The 24,596-nt window shown below is 37.4% G+C and overlaps 1 protein-coding gene across 7 annotated transcripts; it reads right to left on the bottom strand.

Moving 5' to 3' along the window:
• Window positions 1-1,033: 1,033 nt before the first annotated feature.
• Window positions 1,034-13,284, bottom strand: btbd10b (BTB (POZ) domain containing 10b). Of its 7 annotated transcripts, none has more exons than XM_037750891.1 (9): window positions 13,132-13,283; window positions 12,567-12,741; window positions 6,762-6,958; window positions 5,940-6,255; window positions 5,657-5,759; window positions 3,449-3,569; window positions 2,627-2,824; window positions 2,420-2,530; window positions 1,034-2,064 (listed from the first exon to the last, which is right to left on the bottom strand). In XM_037750891.1, exons 2-9 carry the CDS (start codon window positions 12,692-12,694, stop codon window positions 1,733-1,735), a joined length of 1,506 nt encoding a protein of 501 aa, XP_037606819.1. In that variant the 5' UTR covers window positions 12,695-12,741; window positions 13,132-13,283; the 3' UTR covers window positions 1,034-1,732. The 7 variants fall into 7 exon arrangements, with proteins under 7 accessions (XP_037606819.1, XP_037606810.1, XP_037606830.1 ...); XM_037750882.1 differs by having other exon boundaries at window positions 13,054-13,187; XM_037750902.1 differs by having other exon boundaries at window positions 6,762-6,955; window positions 13,054-13,187.
• Window positions 13,285-24,596: the final 11,312 nt, after the last annotated feature.

The raw sequence follows: 24,596 nt of genomic DNA, 5'->3' as shown, positions 1-24,596 counted from the left end.
TTTTGAAGTACTGGAAGGCTCTGGGCTTCAGGACAAGCTGAAGGAGGTCAAAGTCTTGAAAGTGGTGTGATTGTTAGATCATGTGGCCTGCAAGTCTGCCATCCTCACCTGCATTCACACCTGCAACAGAGGACGAGGAAGCCCAAGTGACGGTTCAAAGGGTTAGAGAAGTGATTTCATTGGAACAGCAGGTCTGACCACTGACTTTCCTCACCACCTGAGCCAACCCAGCACCATGTGGTGATCAGCTGACAGCTTTGCTCCTCTCTGGGCTATATATAGGAAAATATGACTACAAAGTCAAATATCAGTCTTTGAATGGTGTTCTGGTACATTAGAAAGTATAGAGAATCTAAGATTGGCTGCTACAAGACATTATGATATCTGCCATAAAAAGGAAAGACTACTCTCAAAAAGAGTGATGTTAAAAGATATTTCTTCATTTGAGGATCCTCTGTACATTCTCCCGTACTTTCTCCCGTGCAGTCACTAGCTGTAGCCAGTGTTGATTTGTTCAACTTATAATACGGCTATAGTAAGGACAAAATACTCTCTGGTTTATTCTTGTATTTAGGGCTGAAAGATTGTGAAATAAATATCTAATTGTGTTTACTTTGACTGATATTGCAATGATAATTTTTACATCATTATTCTCATTTTCATTGAAAACCATATTAAAATGATTATGGTATCTGTATCAAACAACAGATGTTTTAGTCTGTAGAATATGACGTGAAGGTCAGGACATCTCTGTAGCACCCCAATATTTAATTGAAAATGGTATTTTGACACACGTTTCTCCTTTATTGCGCCTCCTGCGATTTGAAAATTGCCGAAGACCATATTGTGATTTCAATAAAATTTTGATTAATTGTGCAGTCCTACTTGTATTATTTAAGTGCCAGTTAAAATATTCATGCTGTATCTCTTGATCTTTCATTCACTGTACAAAGAAAATTGTGAAAGCTCCTGTGACAGATCTTACTGAAACCATTAGCAGGTTTAACATTTAAGGATCGAATGTACAAAAATGTTATTTCGATGTCTTTATTTGATGATTTTACGTTTTATTTTTTAACAACAATTTCAAGCTTTGCACAAAAAGATTCGGACCACAACAGCCTGTGCTCTGCTTAATATCTCGGCTGTGGGAGGAGCATAACATCAAATATCAGATCCAGCCAATGACTACATACCCAATTACAAGACATCTGAGAGGAGTTCAACTGGAGATCATAACACTATGCGGTGATAACTGATTTTCTCCATGACCAGAAAGTCATATTTTCCCCAAAGCACATTTAGTAGTTAGGCCACCCAAGAGAATCAAAATCAAAATTATCAGTGAAATAAACCCCTGTGAGAAAACAGTGACACCACAAGAGTGCTCAGCCAAACCCATCAAATTAAGGTACAATAACATTGTAAATAATAATGTTAATAATAATAATAATAAGTGTTTTACAGATTTTTTTTTTTTTCCAAACAGAAAAATAAATTCCTTTGGTCAAGTAAAAAACAAAATGAAAATAATAGCAAATTCTTCCTTTCACCAGTCTTATGTCCCTCATGTTTCTACAGTCAACCAGGTTCTTGAGGCTCTAAGGCTGCAAAGGAGGTGTCAAGGCAATATGGTTATGGTGCCCCTGGCGCTCCATGCTGCAGCATGCTGGGAGAAGGACTAGAGAAATAGGAGAGGGGCAGAGGCATTTGAAAGAGGACAAGTGTGTCCTCAGACGGCAGGTGAAGGTGCATCAGGATCAGGCTCGTTGCTGTAGTTGTTGCTGTAGTGATTCCCACTAGGTGGGTGATTAGGCAGGTTGTCCAGTTCGTCCACTTGGGGGCCAGGGTGCATCACCACCAGCTGGTCTTGGGGGATGTCTGCTGCTGCTGCCGCCAGGTTAGTGATGGACTTGGACTTGACACACTGGAAGTCCACATGGCGGCTTTTACCCTCTTCCTTTTCCCAGGACATGCGGATGAAGGGCCTCTGGACGTAGTTGTAAATGACCTCTGGACGACCCCCTGGTCGTTTTTTGACTTTCTCTTTATATGTAGGGTAGCCTGCCAGAGGAACAGTGTGGACAAATCATTAGCTCAGTTTTTGTTTTTGTTAAGTCCTGTTCATCTAGAATACAAAAAACAGGGTTCCTCTACACATACTTCTTGCCTTGCTTTCGACGATATCAAACTCAATCTGTCCCGCTCGCTCTCACAGACTGAGAGAGAGCGTTTCACCTCGTTTCTGTTAGCTGATCAGTTTTACACTATAAATTGGTGAGGTGAAGCAGCAACAGAAACTTACTGCAACATCCAATAAGCAAAGATTAAAAGCCCTTTCCTAGATATTTTGTCCATTCATATAACACACACACCATCAAAAAACCATCACTATTTACCATCCGAGAGTTCAACTTACCTTCAATGCCCAGTCTTATCTTCTTTAATCCTCTCTCCTTTAGAACTGATTTGGCAACATCCCGGTTCTCAATATACTTGAAAAATCTGTACAGTTTTGTGCTGTAGATGACTGCAAAGAGAAGAAGCAACACAACATTTCTTCATCACATATCTGTCTTTGGTAAAAGCACAGACCTGTGTGTGTCTGTATTCTGTGTGTACTCACTCTGTGAATACTCTTCTCCCATTTGTGGTGGATATTCTTCGTCCCAGTCAACCACATCATCGTCAGTGAGGACTACAATGTGACATTCCCTCTCTCCGCTCTGGGCACTTGCCACCATTAAGGGCAGAACCATTTCCTCCAGGTAAAACTCAAATTGCCGCCGAGCTCCGTCGTTGGACAGCTCATGCATCAGGGCACCTGATAACAAAGGGGATTATACCAGATGTGAACCGATTGATACTGGCTCTCAGGACTCTCTACCATGAGTGTAAAGCCTTAGAGGTCATAAATAAAAACCTTTAAAAAAATTCTACCTACAATAGAATACATTTGTTCTAGGAACCAAAATGTACATTCAGCCTGTATTGTTTATTATTTGTTTAGGCTGCTCACATTCTTTTTGGTTACTATCATTTCCGGTAATTGGCACAGGGGTGGGGTTTTTCACTTTGTTTACCTGCGCACTTGGCGGCGGGATTCAGACAGAAAAAAGAAAGCCAGCTCGGACATTTTCTTAGTTAATGTTTGTAATTCTTTTCAATTAATAAACACCATAAAATGCATCTGGCCAGATGGATTTCTTTGAATGCGTCATGCAGTAAAGAGCTTACTTTAGCCTCTTAGCGGCTGTTTAATTCATAGTAGTTGCTACATTTGTGATTATGTGCTTTCTTTGCTGCTTGACATGTTTTGTGTTGTGTAAGGCTGTAGAGGGGAAAAAGTGACAAGGAGGCTTTGACGTGTCTCTTATTCACGTCGACCCAAACTGCCACCGTTAATGGTTAACAGTAACAGCTTCGGTGCCCCAGAGGAAATACTCACTGAGGTCTCTGCATTTGATGGTGCTGTAGTCGAAGGAGATGCATAGATAGTCACACGCCTCTCGCAACTCAGGGATAGAAATTCCATCAGGACAGCGGATTAGCCCAGATTTGTAGTAATCCTGTCAATTAGACAGAAATCCCATAGAAGGCAGACATTTCAAACACTGTGTTAATCCATTAACTCATAATATGAAATATACATAAATTAATCAAGTGCAGAAACGTAAAGACTTAAAGCTTTCAATAAAAAAAAACTCTAACAGTATCTCACTTTGGCAAAGCATTCTGCCATCTAATAGAAGATTTAGAGCTCCACTGAGGGAAATGATCATTTCAGATTTAATAATCAATGAATTGATTTGGGGATGCCTATGTGTTTCTCTGTGTTTAAGTTGCGAGGTAGTCAGATGAGAGTTAGGGGAGTCAGCTGTACTGAGGAAGTCCTAAGGTGAACGACTGATTGAATCAACCTTGTCATGAGGTAAGCAACTGTTGTTCTTTTGGTTACCCGATGATACTATATATATACGGAAAAAGCACTCTGACAGTCTAGTCAAGAGAACAACCATATGGGGCTTCTCTCCATTCTGCATGAAGAAAAGAGATTTGATTCATCAGTCTGTATTTCTATAGAACTAGCAATTCAATATTTTAGATGAACTGCAACACCACAGGTTAGACTTTACTGGTTGATGAACTCATTCATGACTCAATCTGTCAAACTGTAACAAGATGGGCTCTCAGAAGGTCGAGGGTAACATGCAGTTAGCCAGAAAATGAGTTATCTGCTTTAAGACTGTTCATTTGTTGTATGTATATGTGATACTAAATGTCAAGCAATTAAAACAAATGTGCTGCAGCGATTTGTCATATTGTGAAGTAGTTTAATGTTTTTTTTTCCCCCTTTATGAATGTGAAACAGAGTTGGTCTGTGATGCAAGACATTTCAGAGGAAGTGTCATCTAATCATCATCTACCTCATCTTTTCTGAGAAGTCATCAACAGCATCTTTTTTTTCCAGTAATAAGTGTATTACTCAGTCACTGAATCACAAGTAAATCTAACTTTGCTACAACGTTGCACTTAATAATAGTTCTAACTAGGGCATCAATCGATTAAAATATTTAATCACAATTAATCGCGCATTTTTTAACTGTTCAAAATGTATATTGAAGGGAGATTTGTCAAGTATTTAATACTTTTATCAACATGGGAGTGGGCCAATATGCTGCTTTATGCAAATGTATGTATATATTTATTATTGGAAATCAATTAACAACATAAAACAATGACAAATATTGTCCAGAAACCCTCACAGGTACTACATTTAGCATAAAACAATATGCTCACATCATAACATGGCAAACTCAAGCCCAACAGGAAACAACAGCTGTCAGTGTGTCAGTGTGCTGACTTGACTATGACTTGCCCCAAAACTACATGTGATTATCATAAAGTGGGCATGTCTGTAAAGGGGAGACTCGTGGGTACTCATAGACATTTTAAGGTCAAGGGACCCCTTTGAAAATGGCCATGCCCGTTTTTCCTCGCCAAAATTTAGCACAAGTTTGGAGCGTTATTTAGCCTCCTTCGCGACAAGCTAGTATGACATGGTTGGTACCGATAGATTCCTTAGGTTTCTAGTTTCATATGATACCAGTATCTTCACTCTGGTTTTAAAAGCCTGCTACAACCTAAAAATCACAAGTTGTGTTAATGCGTTAAAGAAATTAGTGGCGTTAAAACAAATTTGCGAAAACGCTTTATTATCGTGTTAACTTTGACAGCCCTATTTTTTCCCTTTATGAATGTGGAACAGAGTTGGTCTGTGACGCAAGACAAATTTCAGAGGAAAATGAGTTATCTCATCTAATCATCATCTACCTCATCTTTCCTGAGAAGTTACCAACAGCATCTTTTCCAGTAATTAGTGTATCACTCACTCACTGTATCACAAAGCAAAAACTAATTTTCCAGTTAGTCTAGTAATAGTTCTAACATATACAACCAGTTGCCAGTTTCTTAGATGCACCTAGCTAAATGTCATACAGGCGACATACAACAGCCCTGCTATAAATCCCACCTACATGAAGATTATAATGTTTAGTTTTTGTTGACACTATCTTTATCTATTGTGTTATACTGTGTTTATCATTTTTAGTCTACCATCATGGATATAAACAGAGAAAATGTTAGAGAGACTGACCAGGATTGCACGGAAAACTGTTGAGCTAATGCCCTCTGCCACCTCGTACTCCCCCTTCTCGTTGGGCCGTGTGAAGTTATGTTCTCTTCCAGATCCAAACATTCTGAAATAAAGACACTTTGGTTTATTCTCAGAATCACCGACAACAGAAATCCAAAATTTCTATAGCATTTTTATACCTACATTTATATGGAATTTATATATTGCTGATTAGTAAAATACTCAGTTATTGTGGCGATAATGAGTAATGACAGATAATAATGAAGGTCAAAGTGTATTGTACCTGCCCAACATGGTATTGGGTTGTGCAGTGAAGATGGCAGGATCTACTACGAAGCGTGTGTTGTCAACAATCAGAGTGACTCTTTCTGAGGTCCTGATGTTTCGGTTTCCCACAGTGGCACCCGCTGCTCCCTCCTTTGGATTCTCGTAGACAAAAACCATTTCTCCAACTCCCAAGCTCTTGAAGGTGCCTTCGGTACTCGACAGGCTGCTGTTGCGACTGCTCAACACCCCGCTGCTGCTGGAGCCGCTGGGAGAGACTCTCTGAGGCCGTGGGCTACTGGGCCTCGATGATGTGCAACCATCTCGTTCACGGTCTGCACACAGACGGGCAGAACAATGACTTACAAAGGACTGTTTTCCATTTTAACTTGGGACACAAACCAAAGAGCAAACATCCCATCAGAAACATTTCATTAAACATTATACATTTTTTTTTTATCATTTTGCAGCTTGATTTGGAGTTTTTTTGTCTTTATGAGACAAATTCTTGAGCAACCACATTTGTTAGCTTTGGCGTCTGTTTCAGTAGTGGTCCACTGCTAGTAATATCTGGTCTAAAACAACCAGACTGAAAAGGACCCTACTCAGAACATGTGTCTTGTATCCAGACAGTCAGACTACACGCTGTCTTGGTCTAACACAAACAGGTGGATTACTGCTGACTTGATCCATTCACAGCCAAAAACGGCAGAAATATTATAAAGCATGTCTGGGCTGCAAGTTGATAAATGCAATCAGCTGTTCAACAGTAGCTGCCAAGAGATGTGGACCTCTAACATGATATCCATATAAGCCCTCTATTCTTTCCCTGCACACTCACCACTGTTGTGTTGGCGGGTGGGTGAGGTGACGTTGCGAATGCAGGGGGTGAGCTGGCCTTCTCTCTCGTGTGAGGAGTCCCTGGAGCGATCGCTGGAGCGGCGGCGGTCACGTGAACGGTCACAGCCTCCACTGGCACCATGCATGCTCATCTTCCTCTGTTCTGCCTCCACTCGAGATGCTCGGGCCGGACTGCTGCTTTTCAAAACAAAAGCATACTTTACATTCCTCTCTCTTTCTTTCTTTCTCTAGCCCAGAGGATGCTTTTATTTCATAGCTGTAAAGTTATGACAGACAAGCACACCCATTCCTGGTGGACAGACTCAAAAGCTTTACAGACGTTGTGCACATGACTTCTGTGCACTTTTTGACAAAAAATCCAAGTATGAAAAAAACAACACATCTGCCAGAACATGGGATGGATTTCTCTTACACTTTAACAGGGTTGTTTCCACTCTGTTTATCTTCATCATCTAGTTACACACAACTATTCTCAACAGTTAAGGGAGTGTAAAACATTATTATTATTAACATACAGTACATTCACCTCAACAAGCTTACATATGAGGCCATAAAAACATACAGCATGTAACAACCAGACCTACCACATTCTGTAGGCTTGTAATAAAAGTATGACGCACACACTTAAAAAAGCAGCCATGTTGCCATCACCTTTGAAGTCTAATTTAACACAAACCGAATATCAGAGATTCCTCCTGAGCTTTAGATCACACAAGAAGTGTGTAATGAAACCTTGAAATCACAGTTACAGAAGGAGGTGCACATAGAGTCAAGTGCAGAAAGACTGTAAAAGCACCAGAAGACATAGGAGAGTGCACTGTGTAACTCCTTATTTCTACATCGTCTCTGACAGGTCAAATCTCCTTACTGACAGACAAAAGGAAGAGGTGACAGGCAGGGCTGCAGGGTAATAATGTGCAGTCAGTACAAACCCACCCACCGACCACAAGAAATCATTACAAGAGGGCTGGGCAATATATCGATATCATATCGATATCGTGATATGAGACTAGATATCGTCTTAGATTTTGGATATTGTAATATCATAATGTGGAATAAGTGTTGTGTTTTCCTGGTGTTAAAGGCTGCATTACAGTAAAGTGATGTAATTTTCTGAACTTACCAGACTGTTGTAACTGTTCTATTATTTGCCTTTACCCAAGTAGTCACTATATCCACATTACTGATGATTATCTATCAAAAATCTCATTGTGTAAATATTTTGTAAAGGCACCAATTGCCAACCCTACAATATCGTCATTGAGGTTTTGGTCATAATATTGTGATATTTTATTTTCTCCATATCGCCCAGCCCAACATCACAGGTACAACAGGTAATCTGAAAAAAAAATTATGTGCATCCGGTGTCCTCCGGTGCTCCTAATGGCATCCGCAAGATTTCACAGACCAGAGGAAAACAACCAATCAGAGCCGAGCTGGAGCCTGCCGTCTCTGAGCAACTGTCAATCACTCGCGAATTCCGACCAAACGGTCAAACTAGGCAGCGCTGATCAAATATGAATCAATATTCTGTTACTGTAATGCCTATTTCTCTCCTCAAATGTTATCAGAAACATCTTGTAGTGTACTGTTTAGCTGTAAAATGAGAAAGACCCGGCAGCCATGTTGAGATCAGTTGAGGAAATACCAAGCACCGCCCACTAGCCGGAGCAAAGTTTCTCATTTTACAGCTAAACAGTACACTACTGAGACCATATGTCTCAATTCCCTGATTATCAGCTCTTAATTGAAAGATTAGTTTTTCCACTCAAAAAGTGTTTGGAAAGGAATACGGTTGGATTTCTGTGCCACTGTGTTATTTAAAAATAATTAATAAATATAAAACACATTACAGGGATTGTGCCGTTGCCCCTCTCCAGTTTCCAATCTGTCACTGCTTGTGTCAGTGCATCAGAGAGATGCTCACTGTGTTGATCTCATAAAGGCGGCGCGTCTGCAAAACATAACTTTATCTCCCACTCTGAAGTGATGTGGTGGGCAGTCACAGTTCAGTCATTTTCAGTAACCCTGGATGTCCATCCGTCTGTAGTAAGAGCTACATGGTCTGTGTTGGACAATTCTTTCACAATTCCTAGTCGTGTCTGTTCGGGTAGTGTACAGCGCGGCTCAAGTAACGTTACGTTAATCATATGCTGAAATCCAACGTCCTCCACGGCTGCATAATTTTTTTCCTGAACCGTTCCATCCCTAGTGTCTATATAAAGTCAACTTGATACAATACATATGAATAAAATAACCAAATTGGAATCTGTGTTTTTGGCTAATCCAGTGAATAAAAATACCCAACCCTCCGAGTAACTTAATCAGATTTACAAATATTAGAAATATCAAATACTGTCACAAAAACTGTCCTAATTGATCTGTAATAGGGATGCACCTGCACCGCTACAGGCCGACACTGACTCAAATAGCTGGATCGGGTATCGGTTACAATGGGGCCGATCTATTCAATTATATTTTATGTTTATATACATTATACATTATATACTGTAATTTAAATTCCTGTTTAAGTTTTGACTAATATGTTGGTGCATTAAAAAGGTTTACACTTGAATTGTAATTCCTGTTCATTTTGAAGGTTTTTGACAGGTGTTGCTAGTGTACAATTTATTCTTTTAATAATAAAGAACATTAAAATAAATGTATGTATTTACTGGTCACATTTTGTTTTATAAAGTTAGGAAAGCAATGCTTAAGTCAAGCCTGATGTTGCCTTACACATAAAAGAATGATCCCAGTCACTTCCACACAGCGAGGCATACAGCTTATTAATTAAACACGCATATCGGATCGGTACTTGGTGTTGGCCGATACCCAAAGCCCAGGTATCGATATCGGGACTGAAAAAGTTGGATCGGTGCATCTCTAATTTCTGTAACATTACCCATAATGGCCTCATACAACCAGTGATATCCAAAGGGATAGTTACCTTGGTACAAACTGTTTGGCAACATCTTTGACAGTTCAAATTCTTTTTGTCTCAGTGTATGTATTGCCATATATATTGCCCCTACTCTATTATTGGTAGAATTTCAAATTTTTGTTATTCTTATTTTATTCTAACGTTTTTATCTATTCTTTTGTTATTTTACTGCTTATTTGCACCAACAAAACCAAAGCAAATTCCTAGTGTATACCTCATACACCTGGCAATAAACACAATTCTGATTCTCTTGCTGTAGACCTCATCATATTTACTGGTTGCTTTGAAATTAATCTCACAAACGTTTTTTGACTCTATACTAAGGTTACATCTCTCACTTAATACAAGACAAGGAGTCTTGTACAACATTAAGACAAATATTCTGATACACAGATAATGTATGTTTTTATCATCTGATATATTTGAGATAGCTGAGCAATATTCTTTTACCTTAATGCCACATTATCCCATTTCACATTACAAGTAACAACTGTGTGATTAATCTATAATCCAGCATCAGTCATGTCCTGTCTCCTAACAGTGTGTGACACTAAATTGCTGCCATAAACTGTTCCTAGGACATCTGACTATCAGGTTTTCAGCTGGCTCACCTCAAATGCTTGCAGATCCTGATTCTCTTGCTGCAGACCTCATCATATCTACTGGCTGCTTAAAATATTAAATTCACAAAGGTTTTTGACTCTATACTAAGGTTACACCTCTCACTTAATTCAAGACAAGGAGTCATGTACAACATAAAGACAAATAATCTGATACACAGATCATTTATCATCTGATATATTTGAGATAGCTGAGCAATATTCTTTTACCTTAATGCCACATTATCCCATTTCACATTACAAGTAACAACTGTGTGATTAATCTATAATAATCCAGCATCAGTCATGTCCTGTCTCCTAACAGTGTATGACACTAAATTGCTGCCATATAAACTGTCCCCAGGACGTCTGACTATCAGGTTTTCAGCTGGCTCACCTCGAATGCTTGCAGATCCTGATTCTCTTGCTGCAGACCTCTTTATATCTACTGGTTGCTTTGAAATTAATTTCACAAAGGTTTTTTGACTCTATACTAAGGTTACACCTCTCACTTAATACAAGACAGGAGTCATGTAGAACATAAAGACATCTGATACACAGATAATGTATGTTTATCATCTGATATATTTGAGATAGCTGAGCAATATTTAAAATAAATAAATTATTAAAATGTTTTTACCTTAATGCCACATTATCCCATTTCACATTACAAGTAACAACTGTGTGATTAATCTATAATCCAGCATAAGTCATGTCTTGTCTCCTAACAGTGTGTGACACTAAATTGCTGCCATTATAAACTGTCCCCAGGACGTCTGACTATCAGGTTTTCAGCTGGCTCACCTCGAATGCTTGCAGATCCTGATTATCTTGCTGCAGACCTCATCATATCTACTGGTTGCTTTGAAATTAATTTCACAAACGTTTTTTGACTCTATACTAAGGTTACACCTCTCACTTAATACAAGACAAGGAGTCATGTACAACATAAAGACAAATAATCTGATACACAGATAATTTATCATCTGATATATTTGAGATAGCTGAGCAATCTTGTTTACCTTAATGCTCCCATTTCACATTAATCACACAGTTGTTACTTGTAATCTATAATAATCCAGCATCAGTCATGTCCTGTCTCCTAACAGTGTGTGACACTAAATTGCTGTCCATGAACTTGAAATTAATTTCACAAACGTTTTTGACTCTATACTAAGGTTACACCTCTCACTTAATACAAGACAGGAGTCATGTAGAACATAAAGACATCTGATACACAGATAATGTATGTTTATCATCTGATATATTTGAGATAGCTGAGCAATATTTAAAATAAATAAATTATTAAAATGTTTTTACCTTAATGCCACATTATCCCATTTCACATTACAAGTAACAACTGTGTGATTAATCTATAATCCAGCATCAGTCATGTCCTGTCTCCTAACAGTGTGTGACACTAAATTGCTGCCATAAACTGTTCCCAGGACGTCTGACTATCAGGTTTTCAGCTGGCTCACCTCAAATGCTTGCAGATCCTGATTCTCTTGCTGCAGACCTCATCATATCTACTGGCTGCTTAAAATATTAAATTCACAAAGGTTTTTGACTCTATAGTAAGGTTACACCTCTCACTTAATTCAAGACAAGGAGTCATGTACAACATAAAGACAAATAATCTGATACACAGATCATTTATCATCTGATATATTTGAGATAGCTGAGCAATATTTTTTTTCCTTAATGCCACATTATCCCATTTCACATTACAAGTAACAACTGTGTGATTAATCTATAATAATCCAGCATCAGTCATGTATTGTCTCCTAACAGTGTATGACACTAAATTGCTGCCATATAAACTGTCCCCAGGACGTCTGACTATCAGGTTTTCAGCTGGCTCACCTCGAATGCTTGCAGATCCTGATTATCTTGCTGCAGACCTCTTCATATCTACTGGTTGCTTTAAAATTAATTTCACAAAGGTTTTTTGACTCTATACTAAGGTTACACCTCTCACTTAATACAAGACAAGGAGTCATGTACAACTTAAAGACAAATAATCTGATACACAGATAATGTATGTTTATCATCTGATATATATTTGAGATAGCTGAGCAATATTTGTTTTACCTTAATGTCACAATACAAGTAACAACTGTGTGATTAACCTATAATCCAGCATCAGTCATGTCCTGTCTCCTGACAGTGTGTGACACTAAATTGCTGCCATATAAACTATTCCCAGGACGTCTGACTGTCAGGTTTTCATCTGGCTCACCTCTGATGCTTGCAGAGTTTGCGAGGTCTGCTTGTTGCGTTTCGCTCCCAGTTTTCGGTGTTACTGGAGTTACTGGAGTTACTGGAGTTACTGGAGTTACTGTCATATGACTGCAGACGCTCTGCCATCACCCATACAGGGGGGAGTCTGCTCTGGATCTTTCACCCTTCATTATCTGGTTAATGGCGAAAATCAACAGGTCAGTTCGTTCCCCAGATCGGCTCCTCTAACAAACCAAACCAGACCCCGGAGCTACAGCTGTCAGGGTCAGACTGAGTCAGCCTGCGAGCAGCTAGGTTACCTAGTTAGCTGCGTTAGCATACCTAGCATACCTAGCTAACACTAGCTGTCGATGCTAGCGGTGCGATACAACGTGATTAACGTGATATTGTGACAGCTGTGAGGCTAGTGAAGTTAACCCAGCAGGACGGACATACAGGCTGTCATATTACAGGCAGATGTGGTAATGAATGTAAAGAATAGCTACCTAGTTGTCTAAGTGTTCCGCTGTAATGTAATCCAGTCTGTCCACTGCTAACCAGCCAGCTCCGTTCAAAACACTCACCACACTGACGTCCGACGTGACGACCGTTAATGGCTTGACGTATTGACGCACACAAAGGCTTGACGTAATGACGCAGACAAAACTAGAACTGATGGCTGTTTCTAGCTGCTGAACTAAAAAGGAATCGAGTGTTGAAGTATCGCGAGATGTTGCGTGTGCGATGTTTCTTTTTTTTTTTTTTTTTGTTGCTAACTTTATTTTAAAAATGTAAGCACATACAAAAGCATATAAAGCATAAACATAATGAGGAAATAAAACCTTAAACTCTTATGAACTCATATGAACTCATCTGAAACAATACATATAAATAAAATAACCAAATTGGAATCTGTGTTTTTGGATTATCCAGTGAATTAAATACCCAACCCTCTGAGTAACTTAATCAGATTTACAAATATTAGAAATATCAAATACTGCCATAACAACTGTCCTAATTGATCTGGAATAGGGATGCACCTGCACCGATACTGGATCGGATATCGGGCCGATACTGAATCAAATAGCTGGATCGAATATCGGTTACAATGGGACCGATCTATTCAATTCAATTTTATGTTTATATACTATATACATTATATACTGTTATTTAAATTCCTGTTTAAGTTTTGACTAATATGTTGATGCATTAAAAAGGTTTACACTTGAATTGTAATTCCTGTTCATTTTTAAGGTTTTTGACCAAGTTGCTAATGTACGATTTATTCTTTTAATAATAAAGAACATTAAAATAAATGTATGTATTTACTGATCACATTTTGTTTTACAAAGTTAGGAAAGCAATGCTTAAGTTATGGAGGAAAGAGAAAACAATTATAAATTAGACTAATTAAACAATCACATTACAAACTGATAAAGTTGAAAGTATTTTTATTATTATTCTCAAATGTTCTTATTCCTTGTGGAAAACAGAGTAAAGAGGATTGGATCAAATGATAAATTATTCCATTTACAAGGAAAAGTAGCTTAGTGAGACGGATGTAATTGCAATAGTTCTGTATTGTGGTGGATGATGAATAGCCAGCCTCCCTAATAGCAGCTGAGAGTTTGTTTCAGAGAAAATCTACTACCTGTGTATTTCGTCTTTATTGTAGGGAAGGCAGAACGCCTGTAAAGATATAAAGACATGCAAAGGACTGTAGTGGGTGAAAAAGGTAAAATGGGACAAATTTCAGAATGTGGGTCCCTGTGTTTTAAAAGTTGAATGGGGAGCTGAATCACCATCAGAGAGAATTAAAATAATACACTACAATTTAAGCATCATTAATCAAATGATTGGGTGAATTTACACAGGAATTAAGATAAACATTAAATGAAAAATCTATAACAACCAAGCTGGAAACTAGAAAAGGCAAGAGTTGATCATTATACAGTAGGCCTATATAGGATATGAGATGGAACACGTATTTATTTATTTCAGTAATAATTTATTGGGAGTAACATCAGGTGTACAGAAACATACAAATAGAGCATGAATGTACTTGATGACTGTACTTCTATATTTTGTTTTTTTCCCCCCCAAAGCTCCCTTAAACCTCACCCATTGCCGATGCAAAAAGGATAAAGAACATAAAACAAAGTTACATTAAATTTAAAAAGAAAGAAAAGAAAAAAAGATTTTTAAATTTAAAAAAAAAATTAAGTACACATTGACAGTAATAATAATTATAGGATAAATCCCAAACTACAGATAATACCATGTACAAATGGACAATTTAACTGTTAGTGGTCATTTCTGTTTATATAAATCAAACTTTATAATGTACAATTTAGTAAATGTAGAGAAATACATCTCATATGCCATAAGAAATATTCATTAAATCAATTTGTTTCAACTGTTACATCATTAGACCTTGGCTGTTTTAGCATTACGGAAAAAGTGTTGTAAATTGTAATAAATGTTACAGATAACTAAACTAAAGCTGAAGGAAGGAGAACTTCAGATAAGGACACACAGTGGAAATTATTGCCATTTCAATTTATTAATTCAGACATGAAATGTTGTAATATGCTAAAACTATAGAGTTATTTGTATGTAATGTAAGGCAAGGTAATGGAAATACTACAGCATTTTTAGACTCAATAAACATCTCTGTTGAGTTTTGTAGGTTACAGCTCATAAAGGGACACATGAAAACAAAGAGTTCAGCTCATTGTTCGGGATAAACAACGATGAGATTTTTTAAAATGATAATCAGCAAAGAGTGAGGTGAGGGACTTCAGACGGAGATTTTGTACAAAATTATATTGTGAAACTTATAATAGATATCAGGAGCAGAGAAAACGACGGCAATCTGACTCATGCTCCAGCAAAGTATGAACAAAAAAGATTGTGCCAATCAAGACTGGAATAAAAACAAATTATTCCTATAATTACATGAGAGGACGCCTATAATGTGCAAATGAAACAATACATACAGTACATGTAAGACTGTTTACAGTAGTTGGTCCGTATTTACACATTATAATACACTGTAAACAACATTTATTCGAAATTTGTAATTTTGACACAATAGGAGAGTTTAAAGTAATATTTAACTTCTTAAAAAATGTGTGTATGAAGACTTTTTCTTCCATATGATGGCCTGACATTTTGACTCTAATAATTGTAAAAGAATGTAAACAAATTAATTAAATTATAGTTAATAATTTATAATATAATTTAAATATTTTACAAACAAGCAAAATATTAATAAAAGAAAATAACAAAACAAATAAAATTAATAAAATAATAAATAAATAAATAAAAAAAGACAAACATACAAAAATGACAGCAACATTTTTGCATGGGGCTTCTTTTTGGTGAGATAAAAGATGAAGAAATAGGTTGTATTCAGCTTTTCTGCCTGTTAGAGCCAAGAACATCATTTGGGAAAATATTTTTAGTATTCCCTGATTGTTGTGGTTTGGCGCTGGCAACGATAATGTCCTTTAACTTCTCCTGCAGCCAGTCCTGCCTGTCTCCCACTTGTTTGTGTTCCCGAACGTTGTGCATAAGCTGCACCTCACTTATGGTTCTCTTTCTGTAGAGATAGAAAATACCACAAGGAACAAGTCCATCATCAATGAATTATTCATTATCATTATTCATTCTCAATTAGTTATTTTCACAGCAAAGTAGAAATGAGGATGATAATGTTATTTCATGTCTTTAAGACAAACTAAAAACATAATTTACCTCAGTGGTTTTGCCTCTATGTGTAAACTGACGAGGAAGAGGATCAGAATTAATGTTTCCAAGTGCCTCAATGAAAACATGTTGGGTAGCTGAAACAAATTAAGTAAAATACTATTTAAAAAACTTATTTCATTGCCTCCCAATATAACACTTTTTTTATCATATCCAATTGTACAATGATATATTCAACTATTAATCCACTGTCATGCCGTTCTTACCAGATTTTCTGTCCTTATATCCAGGGAAAAGTATGGCAGGTTGTTTTTTTGTACTCTCAGTGCAGCAAAGAAGTCAAACTTGTTGATCAGTCTTTAGTGCGAGGAAGGTTCTCTCCTTTATATACAGTGTAGCCCGCCCCTGGTCATCAATGAGCCATTTTCACTGTTGATGTTGATGTCACTTTGCCAATGCATCGATGGGGACAGGCATCTGCATGACACCACCTCCACCACCACTCACTACTAACACATCTTTCAACACCTCTGCAAAGCGCCCCGCTCGTCATCGTCATACTGTTTTTGAACTTGTTCCATTTTCACTCTTCGTGCTAAATAATGAGACTTTTGTGCTTCAGTTGAAACACACTTTATTGATCTCTAATTAGATGATGTCTCATGCAGTGGGACTGCAGTGAAAACATATACTCTGAAATGGCAGTGACTGTCAAGCTTAATTTATTAGCAATGCAATTTATTTTATGGTTGACTTCATGCAAGCATCTAAAGGTCGTGAAGAGGTGCAACTGGGCCATGAGGTAAAGAGACCAATCCGGGGCTGATTAATAGTCACTCTCAGCCACAGAAGATCTCAGAAGAGATAGCATTGACTATTTAGTGCAGGATGTTCAGGAGACTGCACCTGCTCTTTGACTGAATCTCTGCAGAGTTCTCCTACACTTTACACATTTTATGTCAAAGACAAAGTCCCACTGTACAGTAGAACCTGTCGATTACTAGCTCTTGCAAAAGTAAAGAAGAACTGATTAATCACAGTTTGATTAAAACAAAACATCATTGAATTAAAATCCATTCAACCATTTTTGGAACCAAATTTGAAATTCTACGTGTTTTCTCTTCAGCTGTATGATGCACACTTGTTTGACTGTGTATAAACTCTCAGTATGAGTGAGGATTTCCACGCATGATATCAGTAAGAACAGTTGACTTGACATTTGAAAAAAATATGTGTAAAGCAGCATTGTCGCTATATGATGTATGGGTTGTGGATAACCTTGTCACAGTGTCACAAGGTGCATTAGGTAACCATGAAAGACATTTTCTAAATATGGCAAAGGAATGGCTATGCCATGACTGGAGGAATAGGTGCCACAGAAGGACCTTTATCTTTCTGTCATTAAGCTCCCCTGCACAATATGGATTTACAGTGTCCTTTAGCAATTATGCACATTTTCAAGTACATATTATCTCTTTTTTTCGAGCGGCATTCATTTTATTTTTACATTTCAATTCATGATTTAACTCCCAAATCATTAAACACTTTTTTTTTTATATAATGCAGCAGTTCACCATTTCATTTTATATTCAAGTGTTATTACTAGGGCTGTCAAAGTTAACGCAATAATAATGAATTCAAATTTGAAAAAAATTGTTTTAACGGCACTAATTTCTTCAACGCATTAACACAACTTGTGATTTTTAAGTTGAAGCAGGCTTTTAAAACCAGAGTGAAGATACTGGTATCATATGAAACCGCAGAAAATAAGGATTCCATTGGTACCAACCAGGTCATACTAGCTTGTCGGAAAGGAGGTTAATTAACGCTCCAATTTACGCTAAATTTTGTCAAGGAAAAACTGTCATGGTCATTTTCAAAGGGGTCCCTTGACCTCTGACCTCGAGATATGTGAATGAAAATGGGTTCTGTGGGTACCAACGAGTCTCCCCCTTTACAGACATGCCCACTTTATGATAATCACATGCAGTTTGGGGCAAGTCATAGTCAAGTCAGCACACTGACACACTGACAGCTGTTGTTGCCTGTTGGGCTGCAGTTTGCCTTGTTAGGATTTGAGCATATATTTTATGCTAAATGCAGTACCTGTGAGGGTTTCTGGACAATATTTGTCATTGTTTTGTGTTGTTAATTGATTTCCAATAATAAATATATACATACATTTGTATAAAGAAAGCATATTGGCCCACTCCCATGTTGATAAGAGTATTAAATACTTGACAAATCTCCCTTTAAGGTACAATTGAACAGATTAAAAAATGTGTGATTAATTGCAATTAAATATTTTAATTGATTGACGGCCCTTTGATTGCTGTGTTATGGTGCATGAAGTGGTAACATCAAAGCATTGTAACTTGCACACTTTGCTAATGTATATGGTAGGTTATTCTATGTTTATACATTATATTTTTTATGTTATTTGTAGTAGTCGGGTATATTCATAGTGTATTCTAACATTCTTTATATTGTGTATTCTACAGATATATTTCTCTGGTGTTGATATGTACATTTTATTTACTGTTCTGGTGCATTAACTGAAAAGCCTGCTGCTGTAACACAATAATTTTCCAATTTGTGATCAATTAAGTATATCTATCTATATATCTATTAGAATATATCATTATTCCATTTGTCAATATTCTAATTTAGTGTCAGACTTACTATCTAAGTAAATAATATCAACAACAAATCCATATAAGATTGTTATACAGGCCAGTACACCTGGCTTAGGCAGGTCCTCCTCTGGGAGAAACAAAATGGACTTGCATTTATACAGCACTTTTCTAGTCTTCTGACCACTTTACACTACATGTCAGCATTCACCCATTCACACACTGATGGCAGAGGCTGGTAAAGTGCCAACTTTGCCCATCAGGATCTAATCTAAATACTCATTCACACACCGTTGGCTAATCCTTCGGGAGCAATTTGGGGTGAAGTGTTTTGCTCAAGGACACATCGACATGTGACCCGGAGTAGCCGGGGATCGAACCACCGACCTTCCGATTGGTGGACAACCTGCTCTACCCTCTGAGCCACAACTGCCCCAAAAGGGTGGAGTACATGTATAGGGGCATATAGCTGATGCATATAGCTGATGCTGACCTGTGTCTTTATCAGCTCTCTCCATCGTGCACGTAAACAGCACTCAGCACCACCTGTGGTTTCAACTAGGCTAGATATTTCGTACATGTGTAGTATACTCGAGCGAGTTGTTCTCATTACCTCATGCGGTCACAATGTGAGCCATCTCAGCAATGGTATGCAGCTGGTGTGCAAGAGGACTTGACAGGGATTGATGGGAAGAATTGCACGCAAATCATTAACTTGGGTCACCCCCAAGTCACAAAGAAAGTAATGCACATAAAAATGACTCATCTCTTTGATCTATATATAAGTGTATTGGCTGTAAATAGGCTACCTCTAGATACGTATCTGGGTTTTGACAGCTCTTTCATTGATTTTCAGATGGTTATATCGACCTTGTTCATTTAGGTTGTACCCATTGTGTTCTGTATACGTTTTAAAAAGTATAAAGAATAGTTTCATTGATTTTAATCCAGTGTGTGAGCTGTTTTCTGAATGTATGCACGTTTGGTTTTTTTTATATCCAGTGAGCGACAGATTAATTTCTCTGGCCTCTGTATTGTATGTTTAAAGGTCTTATATTGAAGGACACCAGGACCACATAATACTTTCCCAGAAATCTATATATGGACTTACTTTTTTCATGAAATGAGGTCACCTCACTTGAAGATATCATGTAACGAAACAGGATATATTTAGATTGTCGACATCATCCCATCTTTGCTCGTGAAGCCAAACAAACACATAGGATACATATCTAAATCACACTGCTTGGATAATAATTATGAAGCTTCAAGCTTATGACGGGGGTAGAATCCAGTGCAGCAATAAATCTTTCAGATGTGTGTGCATCCAAGTCCTCTTGGAGCTATTCAACAGCTTCTTTGCCAAACCAAATGCTTTTATTCTCCCTTGAAGCAGGTTTGCAGGGACGTGCCAGTCTTGTCAGTGTCATCTTATGTGGATACCCACACTCACATCAATCTATCACATACACTTGCAATGTCCATCTGACTACCCGGCACAGGTGGTGGTGGTGTCAAGTTAGTAGTTAGTATCTCATCACTGTTGTGCACATGAAGGATTGAGTCCACAGACTACAAAGAAAGAGCCAACTGGTCAGTTTCTTTTCATTATCATCACTATCATTGTTCTCAAGGACAACACAATATTAATCTCTAATTAACGCTCTAACATAATGTACCCACCCCCACACCCCCTTTTTCTCTTCTTCCTTTTAAAGGGAAACTCCACTAATTTTACACGTCAAAGTTTGTTTACAAGTCTTGGGGAGTAGAACTGCATTTGTAAATAAAGTTGTATAAAGTCTTCTTTTGTGGCTCCAGAGGGAGCTGCAGCAGCATGGAATAAAAAGACAATATCTCTGGTTCTGCTGCATCGATGGAGGAGTGCGATGCTAAATCTGTGGAATATTCCATGAAGCGGAGTTCTATAGCAATATTTATATAGCAATATATATACTGTATATATATATATTTTGGTAACACTTCATTTTACAGGTCCGCAAATTTCATGGTAATTAGGTGATAATTAGCAAGTAACCTATTTGAAATTTTTGGGGAATTACTGCCAAATTACCTCAATATTTACCTCAAAAATTACTTTATTATAAACATGATTTAATATTGATATGCTAAAATAGCATATCAATATTAAAATAGGGCCCTTGGGCTTGAGAAGTGGCTGCTCTTCATCGGAGGTGGAAAACCAAAACTAATAGAAGACACTTCTGATCAGGCTCAAATCTCACCATTGTGTGATTTATTGTCCACACAAATGTAACCTGGTAGCTAATGTAATGATTCAGGGAGTTTTTTAAGAAATTTCAATTAAGTTATTTGCTAATTAGTATCTATTTATCAGCATAACAATTAACTTTGTATTCTTTTCCTGGAAATGTATTAAATGAATTACCAGCAATTTATTACTGCCTATTGGGAAATAGCGGAACATAATTATTAAATAATGTTTATAATAGATATAAAATAATAATAATAAAAGTCCAGAGTCAAGTCCTAAATCAAGACAGCCAAACAAAGTATTTTTTGATAATATTTGAGGTAAATATTGAGGTAATTTGGCAGTAATTGCAAAGAAATGTCAAATAGGTTACTTGCTAATTATCACCTAATTACCATGAAATTTGCGGACCTGTAAAATGAAGTGTTACCAAACATTTTTTAGGTAGTTTCTGAATGCTGCACCACTTCATCGAATAAGAAATATTCTAGATGTCTTGTGCAAAAGTTTTTACACATTTCCCCAAAATTCAGTCTGACATAGTTGGTATCTTTGGACATTTGGGGATTTCTAATAAAGTTCTGCAGGTTTGGCTTTGTGTGCTGAACCACAAGAGTTGGTGAGGTAAGTCATGGGGGTAAATGCTGACCTTGACTGTACAGCAATCCCTTTGGTAAAAATATAGCAGCCTGTGAAAAAAGAAGCAAAACAAATACATTCATATAGAATATATATATATACATATATATATACATATATATATACATGTATATATATATGTATATATATATTGACACAAAGGAAAATCTGTACAGGAGATGAGTAAAACAGCAATCAGAGGAAGTGTTTCTGCTCTGTAGGCTACATAGTTTTTGTAACACGTTTATCAATGTGAAGTTAAGCGTGTGCACATGCCCTTTTCTGGTTCTGCTCTGCTGGACGTTCACTACTGAAAACTGCTCAGTGAGACCTGGTTTCTTGAAACAGCTTTAGAGGAGTAGCATTGCAATGGCAGTACATTGGGAATTGTTAGTGTGTTGGGGCATCGTACATGTAATTTAACCTTCAGTATAAATCATCTCCAGCATGAGATGTCAAACAATCATCAGAATTTGTCTCGGACATTTGTGTGTTTATCTCTGCAACAAACTCAACTGTCATATTTCCCCACAATTGCACATCATCATTTTAAGTTCCATCCACAAGAGGTCGCTGTGATCCAACAGTTTAGTTAAGAAGACCAAACTCCACTGTGATGCCTCTTTAAACAGGTTGTTATGAAAACTCTGTGCTTTGATGGGAAGACTAATCAATGTGTACAGAACAACAGTTTATTATCTGCAGGTGATTAAAAAGTGATGAAGCAGAATAATATGAAAACACAGAAAGGGATGATAAAATAAGAAAACAGTCTGACGGCACAAACCGAGGGCAGAAACACAGAATGACAATTTAAACTTGTAAGTTGAGACATGAGATTTTCTCCACATCCTGGCCCAGGAGAACCAGGGCATCTACAGCCACTGAATTTAATATCAGGCTGTCAAGGGCTGTTTGACCCACACCAGCTGTGGAGACTTTTAAAAATGTCTTTAACATCACGGCATCTACTGGAAGGTTCTGATGAAGGTTTGTAAGAAATATATAAGATGAGAAAACATCTTACTGTAGTCAGCTGTAATTACTTTATTATGTTATTTTCTCAATCCAAGTGTTAGTGTTAATGCCATTTTCAACTGTGAACAAACAGCTCCAGTCAACAACAGTTGTGCCTTCAGTGGTCATCATGCATTTGTGAATTTGTTCTTTATAATAGACAGCACTTGCTATGCATGTAGTCATAAAGACATTTAAGGCAAGGCAAAGTTAAGTTTATTTGTATAGTACCTTTCAACAACAAGGCAATTCAAAGTGCTTTACATAAGACAGAAAGAAAGACATAACAGGAAAACCAAAAGAAAAATATTAAAATTGCTAAAATAGAATAAGACAAATTAAACAGTAGGATAAAATTACAGTGCAGCTGTAGTGCAACATATGAATAAATAGTCTCAAGTTTATCTTAAACTGCAGTGGCAAACAGAAAAGTTTTAAGCTGTGATTTAAAAGAACTGAGAGTTGGAGCAGACCTCAGGATTTCTGGAAGCTAGGAAACTTTTTTGGCGTTTGCACCAGGCAAGCAATTCTTATTGGATTGAATAGGTGCCATCTTGGTGTCCGGTATCCAGATCTAATAATACATTCATGATCTAGATAGAAAAGGCTCATCCTAAGGTACAACGACTCTTATTTTCAGGTGATTATACACTAAAGAAAACATACTTATTCATATTATATTCCATTTCTGCCAACAGCTTCAAGACCAACAGTCTCTGTGTGGTGTGGTTGAAATACTGACTGGAAAAGATTAAAACAATTATATAGGGCCAAGAGGGAGTTAAGCTGTTAAAAAAACAGCCTTTGATTTAACTTAAAAAAGAGAGGTTTGACATGGGCCTGTAATTGGTGTCTAGATTATTCTTTTTTAAGAGTGGCTTAATAACTGCAGTTTTCAGGGCCTGTGGGAAACAGTCTGCGCGTAGACAAGTGTTGACTATTTGTAGAAGATCTGATGCCACGCCATTTTTTGAAAAGGCAGAATATCAAAGCATTTCAAATGTTGTACAATTTCTTCCAATGTTTTATAGCTGATTTGTGCCATGCTAATGGGATTGGTTTTAATTGGACACAAGGGCAATACAAACTCTATACCTGGTATGAAGGAAAAGACAGCTCGTCTAATTTTCAGAATTTTCTCAGTAAAGGAGGCAAATTCATTGCATTACTTAGTAGATACAAGTACAGGGGTCACCGACACAAAAGGGTTTGTCAGCCTGTCAACAGTTGAAAATAAGGCATACGTATAATTATTGGTTTGGCAATGATGTCAGAAAAGAAGGACTACCTCCCTAAAAATGCAAAATGTCTCTTTAATAGATGACATAATGAACCGGGAGATTTGTTTTTCGCTACCTGCGTTCACTTTTCTACACTCTCTTTCATTAATTTTTTCTTACCAGAGATCACCTTTACCTTAGAGGCATTGTTATCAATAACATTTCAAATTTTAGAGCTGAAATTATCTACAAGATCATAGACTGAGACCCAAGCAAAGGGCGGACGTGGAAGAGAAAGCCTGAATGGATAATTAACTGGTGCTTTCAGTGATATAATGTCTTCTGATGAACTCTGAACATTTGTGTGCACATACTTGGTGCCTTCAAATCCCGACTTAACCACTTGAACGCCAAGCACATCATGTACACGACTTCCCATGTTGTAAACACAAGCTCACAAGTTTCATTGGAAGGCACCAACTCATCTCAAAGAAAACACAGGAAGGATCAGAAAGAGAAACAAGTCACCACAACCAGAATCAGAATATGCTCCAATTACCAAGAGATTTGTATGCAATGGCGACCATTGGTAA

Source organism: Sebastes umbrosus, chromosome 2, assembly GCF_015220745.1.
Source record: "Sebastes umbrosus isolate fSebUmb1 chromosome 2, fSebUmb1.pri, whole genome shotgun sequence".
NCBI classification, from domain to species: Eukaryota; Metazoa; Chordata; class Actinopteri; order Perciformes; family Sebastidae; genus Sebastes; species Sebastes umbrosus.
This window is presented reverse-complemented; position numbering and strand designations above follow the sequence as displayed.

What these genes read in the sequence shown, in the direction of transcription:
- btbd10b (XM_037750891.1), bottom strand. Translation starts at nt 12,694, where the DNA reads ATGGCAGAGCGTCTGCAGTCATATGACAGTAACTCCAGTAACTCCAGT. An exon ending in CCCAATACCATGTTGGGCAG is followed by an intron (nt 5,760 to 5,939) that starts GTACAATACACT and finishes TCTTTATTTCAG; the next exon opens with AATGTTTGGATCTGGAAGAG. An exon ending in CAGTTTTCCGTGCAATCCTG is followed by an intron (nt 3,570 to 5,656) that starts GTCAGTCTCTCT and finishes TCTAATTGACAG; the next exon opens with GATTACTACAAATCTGGGCT.